Source organism: Cherax quadricarinatus, chromosome 54 (assembly GCF_038502225.1).
Source record: "Cherax quadricarinatus isolate ZL_2023a chromosome 54, ASM3850222v1, whole genome shotgun sequence".
In the NCBI taxonomy this organism is placed as follows: domain Eukaryota; kingdom Metazoa; phylum Arthropoda; class Malacostraca; order Decapoda; family Parastacidae; genus Cherax; species Cherax quadricarinatus.
Genome location: NC_091345.1, coordinates 23,065,635 through 23,079,665, shown reverse-complemented (window position 1 = coordinate 23,079,665; position 14,031 = coordinate 23,065,635). Strand labels below are relative to the sequence as shown.

Below are 14,031 nucleotides of genomic sequence, written 5' to 3'. Positions count from 1 at the left end.
CCTTTATTACACAGCAACACAAGCCAGCACTATCCTAAACAATGCTAAAAGTCTATCAGTACTTAACTACAACATCAGGTCCTTAAGCAAACACTATGATGACCTCCTGGCACTCCTTGAATCACTAAAGACACCCTTCTCCTGCATTATTCTTACTGAGACCTGGCTTAAGCAGGACACAATAGATATCTACCCTCTACCAGGATACACAGCAATTCACAACTGCAGACCAAAATAAGTTGGGGGTGGTATTGCAATCTATTACTCTAACCAATTATCTTGCTTTAGTGATGAATATGGGGAATACATTTTTGCTAATTTTACTGTAAAAAACCTTAAGACACCTATAACAATCGGTGCCATTTACCGGATACCTCACACAAACATCCCAAATTTCAGTGAGAAATTAAAGTCACTAATAACAAACAGACAAATGAATAAGCACCACCTTCTCTTAGCTGGAGACTTCAACATCAACCTTGGCTTACTAGATGATCAGCCTGTAACTGATTTCATCAACAATATGAACAACACACTTCTCATACCAACAATAACTAAACCAACCAGGCTCACTGAGACAAGTGCAACCATAATAGACCACATATGGACCAATATACTAGCCCCCCTTAAATCAGGGATAATCACAGATAGCACTACAGACCACTACCCTACCTTCCTCTTGACAAACATTAGTAAACCACCACTTGAACACAACAAAGTCTCATTTAGACTCCATGACGAGGCCTCAATAAGGAAGTTCACAGCTGACCTAGAGATTGTTGACTGGCCTACAGAATTCTCCAAAGCCAATGGTATTGATGACTGGACAGACATTTTTCTTAACAAATTACTTAGACTATACAACAAACATTGTCCTATAAAAACGAAACAGATCACAAACAAACGGCTTGGTTGCCCATGGCTAACCAGCACCATTCTGAAATCCATTGACAAGAAACACCAATATGAAAAGCAATATAGACAGGGCTTAATACACAAAGATATTCTTAAACACTATTCATCAGTTCTCACCAAAGTAATAAAGAAAGCCAAACAACTATACTACTCCAGTAGATTCACAGACACTAGAGGAGATATAAAGAAGACCTGGAAAACACTCTCTCAGATTCTAGGGACCCACAAACTGAAAAAAAACAAGAATATTGTCCTAACTAAACCTAATGGAACACCACTACATCCCACTGACACAGCTAACAAAATAAACGACTTCTTCTCAACCATAGGATCTAATCTCGCCAATAAAATCCCACATACCAATGCCCATGCCGGGGACTACCTAGATGGGAATTTCCCAAATTCCTTATATCTTGCACCAACTGAGCCCTCGGAAGTCACCGAGATTATAAAGTCACTTAAAAACAACTCAGGGAATCTGTCTAATGTCCCACCATTACTGTACAAGCGAGCAGCCCATATCCTTTCGCATGCTATTTCATTACTTTTTAACAAGTCACTAGAAACTAGCACCTTCTCGAAACTACTCAAGATGGCAAGGGTTACACCAATACATAAAGGTGGTGACCCTACAGACTTAAACAACTATAGGCCAATATCAAACTTACCATTGCTATCCAAAATCTTTGAGAAACTCGTGCACAGGAGACTATATTCATTTATAACAGCACAAAACATACTCAACCCCTGCCAATTTTGATTCAGGAAAAATAAAAGCACTAATGATGCAATCATAAAAATGCTAGATCTGCTTTACACAGCATTGGAAAAAAGGAATATCCACTAGGAATTTTTATTGACCTAAGAAAACCTTTTGACACAGTAGACCACGACATCCTACTCCACAAACTTGACCATTACGGTATAAGAGGCCATGCGCTTGCTTATTTCAAATCTTACCTTACTAATAGGTATCAGTATGTCACCATTAAAGACACAGCATCAACAACACGGCCACTTGATACTGGAGTTCCGCAGGGAAGTGTCCTTGGTCCCCTGCTCTTCCTCATATACATCAATGATCTTCCAAGCGTATCCCAACACCTGAAACCCATTCTCTTTGCTGACGACACGACTTATGTCATCTCTCACCCTAATCTTGCCACCCTCAACACCATTGTTAACGAGGAGCTGATCAAAATATCGACTTGGATGACAGCCAATAAACTTACGCCAATAAACTGGTAAACATGAGGAAATTAAATCTTCATCAGAGTACAAAACAAATTCTGGCCACAAAATAGAGCGAAACACCAACGTCAAGGACCTGGGAGTGATCATGTCGGAGGATCTCACCTTCAAGGACCATAACATTGTATCAATCGCATCTGCTAGAAAAATGACAGGATGGATAATGAGAACCTTCAAAACTAGGGAGGCCAAGCCCATGATGACACTCTTCAGGTCACTTGTTCTATCTAGGCTGGAATATTGCTGCACACTAACAGCACCTTTCAAGGCAGGTGAAATTGCCGACCTAGAAAATGTACAGAGAACTTTCACGGCACGCATAACGGAGATAAAACACCTCAATTATTGGGAGCGCTTGAGGTTCCTAAACCTGTATTCCCTGGAACGCAGGAGGGAGAGATACATGATTATATACACCTGGAAAATCCTAGAGGGACTAGTACCGAACTTGCACACGAAAATCACTCACTACGAAAGCAAAAGACTTGGCAGACGATGCACCATCCCCCCAATGAAAAGCAGGGGTGTCACTAGCACGTTAAGAGACCATACAATAAGTGTCAGGGGCCCGAGACTGTTCAACTGCCTCCCAGCACACATAAGGGGGATTACCAACAGACCACTGGCAGTCTTCAAGCTGGCACTGGACAAGCACCTAAAGTCAGTTCCTGATCAGCCGGGCTGTGGCTCGTACGTTGGTTTGCGTGCAGCCAGCAGCAACAGCCTGGTTGATCAGGCTCTGATCCACCAGGAGGCCTGGTCACAGACCAGGCCGCGGGGGCGTTGACCCCCGGAACTCTCTCCAGGTAAACTCCAGGTTAACACTGACAAAACCTACTATATTATGTTTGGTAGCAGAGCAGGAGATGCACAAATTAACATTAAGATCGACAACACTCTAATTACCAGACATAATGAGGGCAAATTCCTAGGCCTATACCTTGACAACAACCTGAATTTCAGCACCCATATCCAACACATAACCAAAAAATTATCCAAAACGGCTGGGATCCTCTCCAAGATACGATACTACGTGCCGCAAAATGCCCTTCTCACACTATACCACTCACTTATTTATCCATACCTCACCTATGCTATTTGTGCTTGGGGATCAACTGCAGCAACACACCTAAAGCCAATAATAACCCAACAAAAAACTGCAGTAAGAATAATCACTAAATCCCATCCCTGGCAACACCCCCCCCCCACTCTTCATAGATCTAAACTTACTCCCTGTTCAGTACATCCATACTTACTACTGTGCAATCTACATCTACAGGACCTTAAACTCCAATATCAACCTTGACCTAAAACGCTTTCTTGATAGTTGTGACAGAACCCAAAGGCATAACACCAGACACAAACATCTCTACGACATTCCCCGTGTCCGACTAAACCTTTACAAAAATTCAATGTATGTCAAAGGCCCTAAAATCTGAAACACCCTACCTGAGAACTCTAGAACTGCAGACACATTCATCACCTTCAAAACTACCATTAGAAAACATCTTATCTCCCTGATACACCCCATCAACTAACTACACGAATACCACCTGGTGGTTCACACTTACACTCACTCACCCATTTGACCATAAACAGAAATATTAATCTCAATCTTAAAATAATGAATCCTATGATACTCCAATACTGAAACTATGTACTGTGCCAAAACAAAAGCATTCACATTGCTAAACTCACAAACTAGTATTTAGTCACTTAGCCATAATACCAACTTACCTCATAATTTGTAATATTTTCAAATAAAGAATTAAACTAAGTCTGCCCGAAATGCCTAGCCATGCTAGGCGTTCTAGTGGTACACTCTGTAATGCATAGCCATGCTAGACCTTCTAGTGGTACACTCTGTAATGCACAGCCATGCTAGGCGTTCTAGTGGTACACTCTGTAATGCCTAGCCATGCTAGGCGTTCTAGTGGTACACTCTGTAATGCCTAGCCATGCTAGGCGTTCTAGTGGTACACTCTGTAATGCCTAGCCATGCTAGGCGTTCTAGTGGTACACTCTGTAATGCCTAGCCATGCTAGGCGTTCTAGTGGTACACTCTGTAATGCCTAGCCATGCTAGGCGTTCTAGTGGTACACTCTGTAATGCCTAGCCATGCTAGGCGTTCTAGTGGTACACTCTGTAATCATTATTTAACTATATGTAAACCACACAACAACCAAATTCTGTAAATTCAACATTGTAATCTTCATAGAGAATAAGCTTTGAATTTGAATTTGAATTTGAAAAGACAATTTTTTCAGCTTTATGAGCAATTTAGTCACTGAATGGTGTGTTTGGTGGGTCAGGTCAACCGAAGGGATGTGTGGAGGGTCAGGTCAAACAAAGGGATGGGTATAGGTCTAGTTACCCCAAGGAGAAGGTGGTAGGTCAGATCAGCCAAAGAGATGGGTGATAGGTCTGGTCAACCAAAGGGACGGGGGTAGGTCAGGTCAACCAAAGGGATGTGTGGTGAGTCAGGTCAACCAAAGGGACGGGTGGTGGGTCAGGTCAACCAAAGGGATGGTCAGGACAGTTACACTCTGGGCCGCCCACACCAGCCTTACAAGCTTCCTCACAAAACCCCACTAGAGGATCTATCGTAGTAGTGGAAGATGGAGAAGTTGCTCTCAGGTCAGAGCCAATCCTCTTACTGTCTGGGGCAAGTTGCTTTATGCTGGGGACACTTCCCTTCCTGCTTGAGGCTCCTTCCTCTCTGCTTGGGGCTCCTTCCTCTCTGCTTGGGGCTCCTTCCTCTCTGCTTGGGGCTCCTTTCCCTCTGATTGGGGCTCCTTCCCCTCTGCTTGGGGCTCCTTCCTCTCTGCTTGGGGCTCCTTTCCCTCTGATTGGGGCTCCTTCCCCTCTGCTTGAGGCTCCTTCCTCTCTGCTTGGGGCTCCTTTCCCTCTGATTGGGGCTTCTTCCCCTCTGCTTGAGGCTCCTTCTTCTCTGCTTGGGGCTCCTTCCTCTCTGCTTGGGGCTCCTTCCTCTCTGCTTGGGGCTCCTTTCCCTCTGATTGGGGCTCCTTCCCCTCTGCTTGAGGCTCCTTCCTCTCTGCTTGGGGCTTCTTCCTCTCTGCTTGGGGCTCCTTCCTCTCTGCTTGGGGCTCCTTCCTCTCTGCTTGGGGTAGTTATCCTCTTCTTATTGCTAGTTATGTCACTCTTCTTGATGACAACAGATGGGGACTCAGAAAAATTTGGTTTATGAACGACAGTTACAGAAAGACTGAGTTCATCAACGCCAAGTTCATTTAGGCCGGGTTCATCAATGCCAGGTTCATCTAGATCGGCTTCATGACGGCCTAGATGAACCTGGACGGGTTCATCAAGGCTGGCTTCATTAATGGTCCTCCTGGGCAGACACCAACCAGTTGGTAGAGTTGCAGCAGCAACGATAAAACAAGCCACCAACACCACCATCTGCCTCAGCCTCACCAACATCTCTGTGGAAACATAAATAATACTCTATGACATATTTAATTTAAAAAATCACTAACATTTTTTAGGTTAAGACATTTGAAAGTAATCAGAAGCAGCAAGACTGAGCTACAAAGTTCAAGGTTTTAACTGACTTATATCCACAAACTTCAACTGTTCTCTCTTTCTCCTGGTTACGTCATCTCCTCTGTTTTATGCTTAGATTTAATTTACGTTTAATAGCTAATCCTAGTTTAAACTCTCCCAGTCTTACCTAGATACAGCCTCTACGGTGTCTCGTAGCTCGGTTGGTAGCGCACTTGACTCACACATTGAGTGTCCGTGGTTCGATCCCGGTACGGGTGGAGACATGGGGCGTGTTTCCCTAAGACATCTGGCAGTTAGTAGGTACCTGGGTGTTAGCCGACTGGTGTGGGTCGCATCGTGGGGACAAAAATTTACCAAAATGCTCTGCATAACCAGGGACTTCCTATATAGTGGTGTCCCCGATGTCTGTATAAGTTGTACCACGTGCTTGTAGAAATAAAGATTATTATTATTATTATTATTATTATTATTATTATTATTATTATTATTATTATTATTATTATTATTAAGACCAAAAGATTTCTACATCGTTAAATTTAGAGACAAAAAGCTGTCATCTTATCTTGACTCATTTCAAAACTCAGTCGTATCTAAGGTGCACTTGAGTCACTTCCTACAGGATGACATCCACGAATAAATACGCAATTTGCATACAGATAATATGACACAGACTGTCTACGCTGACAGCTCCCCTAACAGTGACAGTGGGAGAGAGGGGAGCGCTGTCAGCGTAAACCAGCCTGATGGTACTATAATACACAGATCTAATGGGATTAATAAGTGAACTACCACCTGACAAACCGAACCGTCATACTTGTTGATTTCAAGTTTGTTACAACTATCAGACACTTTAATTGTAAGCGACTGTCCTCATTACTTGTGCTAGTGACACCTGGATGTATCATACTTATGTGTGAAGTTTGGCACAGATATACACAAATTATTATGGGAGGGATTTTAGTTAACTCTTTCTAGATTCCTTCTCACATAGGCCTCCAAGAGCATGACGAAGATGATAACTTAAACTAACATCATAATTTTTAGTTTCTCCAAAAGGCGACTAAAAAAATTGTCAGAAAATAATTAATGGATCAATTGTTTTTCATTATAAAATGTGTCAAGTTAAAAATGTCTGTAGAGAAGGTGACAAAGTCGGTAGACTGCATAATGTTACTGCTAGACTAATGATAGGCTACAAGTATCACTGCTAGACTAATGATAGGCTACAAGTATCACTGCTAGACTAATGATAGGCTACAAGTATCACTGCTAGACTAATGATAGGCTACAAGTATCACTGCTAGACTAATGATAGGCTACAAGTATCACTGCTAGACTAATGATAGGCTACAAGTATCACTGCTAGACTAATGATAGGCTACAAGTATCACTGCTAGACTAATGATAGGCTACAAGTATCACTGCTAGACTAATGATAGGCTACAAGTATCACTGCTAGACTAATGATAGGCTACAAGTATCACTGCTAGACTAATGATAGGCTACAAGTATCACTGCTAGACTAATGATAGGCTACAAGTATCACTGCTAGACTAATGATAGGCTACAAGTATCACTGCTAGACTAATGATAGGCTACAAGTATCACTGCTAGACTAATGATAGGCTACAAGTATCACTGCTAGACTAATGATAGGCTACAAGTATCACTGCTAGACTAATGATAGGCTACAAGTATCACTGCTAGACTAATGATAGGCTACAAGTATCACTGCTAGACTAATGATAGGCTACAAGTATCACTGCTAGACTAATGATAGGCTACAAGTATCACTGCTAGACTAATGATAGGCTACAAGTATCACTGCTAGACTAATGATAGGCTACAAGTATCACTGCTAGACTAATGATAGGCTACAAGTATCACTGCTAGACAAATGATAGGCTACAAGTATCATTGCTAGACTAATGATAGGCTACAAGTATCACTGCTAGACTAATGATAGGCTACAAGTATCACTGCTAGACTAATGATAGGCTACAAGTATCACTGCTAGACTAATGATAGGCTACAAGTATCACTGCTAGACTAATGATAGGCTACAAGTATCACTGCTAGACTAATGATAGGCTACAAGTATCACTGCTAGACTAATGATAGGCTACAAGTATCACTGCTAGACTAATGATAGGCTACAAGTATCACTGCTAGACTAATGATAGGCTACAAGTATCACTGCTAGACTAATGACAGGCTACAAGTATCACTGCTAGACTAATGATAGGCTACAAGTATCACTGCTAGACTAATGATAGGCTACAAGTATCACTGCTAGACTAATGATAGGCTACAAGTATCACTGCTAGACTAATGATAGGCTACAAGTATCACTGCTAGACTAATGATAGGCTACAAGTATCACTGCTAGACTAATGATAGGCTACAAGTATCACTGGCAGTACTCTTGTTACTGCTAGACTAAGACTAAGCTATAAATATCTCTGACAGTACAGTTTGTATACAGATGTCAATGATATTAAATGCAAAACGCGTGGACAGAGACAGGGCCATACACTAGTGTGGACAGAAACAGGGTCATACACTAGTGTGGACAGAAACAGGGCCATACACTAGTGTGGACAGAAACAGGGCCATACACTAGTGTGGACAGAAGCAGGGCCAAACATTACTGTGGACAGACAGGGTCATACACTAGTGTGGACAGAAACAGGGCCATACACTAGTGTGGACAGAAACAGGGCCATACGCTAGTGTGGACAGAGACAGGGCCATACACTAGTGTGGACAGAAACAGGGTCATACACTAGTGTGGAGAGAAACAGGGTCATACACTAGTGTGGACAGAGACAGGGCCATACACTAGTGTGGACAGAAACAGGGCCCTACACCAGTGTGGACAGAAATAGGGCCATACACTAGTGTGGAAAGAGACAGGGTCATACACTAGTGTGGACAGAGACAGGGCCATACACTAGTGTGGACAGAGACAGGGCCATACACTAGTGTGGACAAAAACAGGGCCATACACTAGTGTGGACAGAAACAGGGCCATACACTAGTGTGGACAGAAACAGGGCCATACACTTGTGTGGACAGAAACAGGGCCATGGACAGAGACATGCTATACAACAAAACACTATGTGAACATTAAAATGGTATAAAATACCGACAGGTTGTTAGGTAAGACATATATGCAACAGTTAGGTATCTTTATTTCGAAACGTTTCGCCTACACAGTAGGCTTCTTCAGTCGAGTACAGAAAAGTTGATAGAAGCAGAAGAGACTTGAAGACGATGTAATCAGTCCATCACCCTTAAAGTTTTGAGGTGGTCAGTCCCTCAGTCTGGAGAAGAGCATTGTTCCATAGTCTGAAACAATATGGAGTAGAAGTGACAGGATGGTGGAGCCTTATATAGCGCCAGGAGGTGAGACGTAGGTCACTAGTAGAACGCAGATGTTGGGAGGTCAGGTCCCTCTCAAATCCAGCCGCTCTCACTAGTAGAGGTTGTCGAAGTTGATTTCAGGTCTGTACCAAGATACCCTTGTGTTGCAGTGTCTGACAGATTGAACATTAAAATGGTATAAAATACCGACAGGTTGTTAGGTAAGACACATATGCAACAGTTAGGTATCTTTATTTCGAAACGTTTCAGACTATGGAACAATGCTCTTCTCCAGACTGAGGGACTGACCACCTCAAAACTTTAAGGGTGATGGACTGATTACATCGTCTTCAAGTATCTTCTGCTTCTATCAACTTTTCTGTACTCGACTGAAGAAGCCTACTGTGTAGGCGAAACGTTTCGAAATAAAGATACCTAACTGTAGCATATGTGTCTTACCTAACAAAACACTATGTATTAGTGTGTCCAAACATACAACTTTTCAGAGACAAACTTTACAGGAAATAGCAAGGCACTTCATTGTTAATGATTAGATATCTGATATCTTGAAATTATATCCACATTTTGCGCCGACTAGATGAATTAATTTATTTTTCTTTATGAGACTGCAACCTAATAATGATCAGTGTTTTAGTGATAATAATATACTTTGAAAGTTCTCGTTCAACAGACTTTTGGACCTGTCCCGTAGATTGATCTTTTTTAGTTTAATATTTTTATCATGCACCCCATACCCATCCTATCTAGGTTGATCGCTTGCTCACTCAGCTCACACACTGAGGTCCGGAGTTCGAATCTCCTCCGGTACGGCTGAAAAACATTAGGGACATGTTTCCATAAGACACCTGCTGTCCCTGTTCACTCATCAGTAAAATGGATACCTGGGAGTTAGTCGACTGGTGTGGGTCGCATCCTGGGACAATTTATCCGAAATGCTCTACATAACAAGGAGCTTTCTATATAATAGTATGTCATTGACGTCAGCTAGGCCTGTATACCTTGTACATGTAACTGCAGTAAATATAGATATTATTATATTATTATTATATTACCTATTGGTTCCCCACTTAGAGCTCTTCTGGCGAACTTTTACGTGGAACATTTTGAATTATTATTATAATCAAAAAGAAGCGCTAAGCCACAAGGGCTATACAGCGCTGGGAACATTTTGAAGCCGAGCGATTTTTCTTCGTTATTCCCTCCTCCATCACCTGGCTCCACTTTGTTGACGACATCTTCATTATAACTCCTAGAAAGTGGAGGTTCCCTGCACTCCAACACAAGCTTAACCAGGTCCAGCCCACCATCCAATTTGCAGTTGAAGAAATCAACTGTACTGTTTCCTTGATACTCTGCTCTGCAACTCGGACCATGAACTAAGGTTAAGGGTAGACCGCAAACCCACCAACCAATACCATCTTCTCTGTTGCTAAACAAACTATGGAACGGGTGAGGTCTGAACCCATGGCGAGTCGTAAAACTCAAGACTTGGAGTTTTACGACTCGCTCGTCATTGCTTCAAACCCCACCCGTTCTGTGGTTTGTTTCCAACTGTATTATTACGATTTCGTGAGTGGAGTTCTGATTGTATTCACAAAGCGTGAGTCATCTTAGGCTTCTTCCTACGTGCTGTCTGTATCTGGAGTAATAAATTCCTTACAAACCAATGCTTTTTCTTTCTCGAATAAGTCTTTTTTAAACTTCAAAATCCTCGTCCTTTCATGAAGATTACAGACGCCGTGTACATAATGCCTTCAACTCATCTAAATGGGATTCCATCGATAAAAGATACATAGTTCTCCCTAACACATCTCCAATATTCTCACCAAGACCAAACTGCAGGTAGCCACCTCTGCCTCCACTGCCACCAAGAACATCACAGTAAGATGCCACCAAGAACATCACAGTAAGAGACACCAACAAGTCCACGTCACTGCAGGGGTATACATAAGTTCTTCCATCTATGACATGTGGGCGAAACATATGGAGACCTTCACACACGCATCCCAGTGTTGCATGACCCTTGTCGGTTTAGCGCTTTATTTGATTATAATAATAACACACATGCATCTCTGACGACCAATACGATAGAAAGTGGAAGACTTGAATAACGTCTGTGTTGCAATCTGAAACTTCCACAACCACTTGATTCTCGACTCACTGCCAGGGAAGAAAACTCCCAGAGATACAGCATCCTAGAAGACTCTCAGAGATACAGCATCCTAGAAGACTCTCAGAGACACAGCATCCTAGAAGACTCTCAGAGATACAGCATCCTAGAAGACTCTCAGAGACATAGCATCCTAGAAGACTCTCAGAGATACAGCATCCTAGAAGACTCTCAGAGATACAGCATCCTAGGAGACTCTCAGAGACACAGCATCCTAGAAGACTCTCAGAGACACAGCATCCTAGAAGACTCTCAGAGACACAGCATCCTAGAAGACTCTCAGAGATACAGCATCCTAGAAGACTCTCAGACACAGCATCCAAGAAGACTCTCAGAGACACAGCATCCTAGAAGACTCTCAGAGACGCAGCATCCAAGAAAACTCCCAAAGATACAGCATCCTAGAAGACTCCCAGAGACACAGCATCCTAGAAGACTCTCAGAGACGCAGCATCCAAGAAGACTCCCAGAGATACAGCATCCTAGAAGACTCTCAGAGACGCAGCATCCTAGAAGACTTACAGAGACGCAGCATCCTAGAAGACTCCCAGAGACGCAGCATCCTAGAATGATCACTTATTATCAAATCCAGTACATCAGTCAGAACAACGTCTTCTACAACATAGCTGAGCCTCATACCAGAAAACCTCTAGATCAGTTCCCACATAGTAACAGTTCATAGCATACAAGTATGAAGGAGCACTGCAATAACGCACCTGGCCGGCTTCTCATTTATATATTTGCCCAACCAGTTTTTAAGCTGCCCAGGGTTTCAGGTTCAACATGCCTAGCCTGGCTCTTTACGTCACTACACTGCCTATATATAGGCTTATCTTCCGTCCTCTGCATCTCTCTTGTCCAGCTGTACACATCCCATACACTAGTGAAAAGATAAAATAAGATTTGTTCGGATTTTTAACACAGAGAGTTAGTTACCCAGTGCGTCATCGAGGACTGTCTTATTTCCATTGTGGTCATTCAGTCTTGTCCCCCAGAATGCCACCCACACCAGTCGATTAGCACCCAGGTACCTACTTACTGCTAGGTAAACAGGGACAGCAGGTGGAAGGAAACTTGACCAACGTTTCCACCCGAGCCACGGGGCACCACAGGCCATTGAACTGAAGAAACTACTGATGGGCGAAACGTTTCCAGGATAAGATACCCAAATGCTGCACAATTCAGCTTTCTAAACCATTTTTTTTCAAACTAGTGTATTATAACTTACCTATTATATAATAAATTATCTGAACTTGTACCCATTGTATAAGAACTTACCTGTTGTGCTTATTATAACTTACCCGCTGTGGCTCACCTGCTACGATAGCTCTTGTGATCTCTGAGTGAGACTTAAAGTGAATATTTCACAGGTGTAAGACACACACAAGTTTGATCAGCAGTGAGACACAACCTGTTGACGTACGTTGATATTTATCTCTGTGAAGATGGCTGTGTGGGCGTCTTGACCTGGTATGTGATGAGTGAGCACTCAGTGAACCTGGTCTGTGGTGAGTGAGCACTCAGTAAACCTGGTCTGTGGTGAGTGAGCACTCAGTGAACCTGGTCTGTGGTGAGTGAGCACTCAGTGAACCTGGTCTGTGGTGAGTGAGCACTCAGTGAACCTGGTCTGTGGTGAGTGAGCACTCAGTAAACCTGGTCTGTGGTGAGTGAGCACTCAGTGAACCTGGTCTGTGGTGAGTGAGCACTCAGTGAACCTGGTCTGTGGTGAGTGAGCACTCAGTGAACCTGGTCTGTGGTGAGTGAGCACTCAGTAAACCTGGTCTGTGGTGAGTGAGCACTCAGTGAACCTGGTCTGTGGTGAGTGAGCACTCAGTGAACCTGGTCTGTGGTGAGTGAGCACTCAGTGAACCTGGTCTGTGGTGAGTGAGCAAACGTTGAGCTGCGCTAAACCTTTATAAACTGTCAGTCGGTACCTCACCTTTGATGTCTTGATCTCGGCCATCCCCTTTGACGTCACTGACCGCCAACATGACGACTCCATGAGTACCGTTGGCGCCTTTGTCAAAAGAACTGACGTATTGGCTACTGAAGCTTTTGTTATGACGTCAGGCGTCCCACTCCTGTCGATAACACACTGCCGCTGTACGTCGACAAATGTCGAACAGAACGGGAACCTCAGCCTCACAATATACACTTGTTGCATGTGTGCCAAGCACTGCTGTTATTGATGACAGCAGTGTTGTTATTGATGATACCAGTGTTATTGATGACAGCAGTGTTGTTATTGATGATACCAGTGTTGTTATTGATGACAGCAGTGTTGTTATTGATGACATTAGTGTTGTTATTGATGACAATAGTGCTGTTATTGATGATACCAGTGTTATTGATGACAGCAGTGTTGTTATTAATGACAACAGTGTTGTTATTGAGGACAGCAGTGTTGTTATTGATGACAACAGTGTTCTTATTGATGGCAGCAGTGTTGTTATTGATGACAGCAGTGTTTACCTGGAGTTTACCTGGAGAGAGTTTCGGGGGTCAACGCCCCCGCGGCCCGGTCTGTGACCAGGCCTCCTGGTGGATCAGCGCCTGATCAACCAGGCTGTTGCTGCTGGCTGCACGCAAACCAACGTACGAGCCACAGCCCGGCTGATCAGGAACTGACTTTAGGTGCTTGTCCAGTGCCAGCTTGAAGACTGCCAGGGGTCTGTTGGTAATCCCCCTTATGTGTGCTGGGAGGCAGTTGAACAGTCTCGGGCCCCTGACACTTATTGTATGGTCTCTTAACGTGCTAGTGACACCCCTGCTTTTCATTGGGG

The 14,031-nt window shown here is 43.3% G+C and overlaps 1 protein-coding gene across 6 annotated transcripts; it reads right to left on the bottom strand.

Moving 5' to 3' along the window:
• Nucleotides 1-3,366: 3,366 nt before the first annotated feature.
• Nucleotides 3,367-13,156, bottom strand: LOC128699168 (ribosome-binding protein 1). 6 transcript variants are annotated; one of them, XM_053791723.2, is made up of 3 exons: nt 12,550-13,156; nt 5,858-6,117; nt 3,367-5,609 (listed from the first exon to the last, which is right to left on the bottom strand). In XM_053791723.2, the coding sequence occupies exon 3, from the start codon at nt 5,605-5,607 to the stop codon at nt 4,681-4,683; it is 927 nt and encodes a 308-aa protein (XP_053647698.2). In that variant the 5' UTR covers nt 5,608-5,609; nt 5,858-6,117; nt 12,550-13,156; the 3' UTR covers nt 3,367-4,680. The 6 variants fall into 6 exon arrangements, with proteins under 6 accessions (XP_053647698.2, XP_053647699.2, XP_053647701.2 ...); XM_053791724.2 differs by having other exon boundaries at nt 12,564-13,156; XM_053791726.2 differs by having other exon boundaries at nt 12,672-13,156.
• Between the last annotated feature and the right edge of the window lie 875 nt (nt 13,157-14,031).

Excerpts from the sequence above, each read along its gene's own strand:
- LOC128699168 (XM_053791723.2), bottom strand. The coding sequence starts at position 5,607 with ATGTTGGTGAGGCTGAGGCAGATGGTGGTGTTGGTGGCTTGTTTTATC.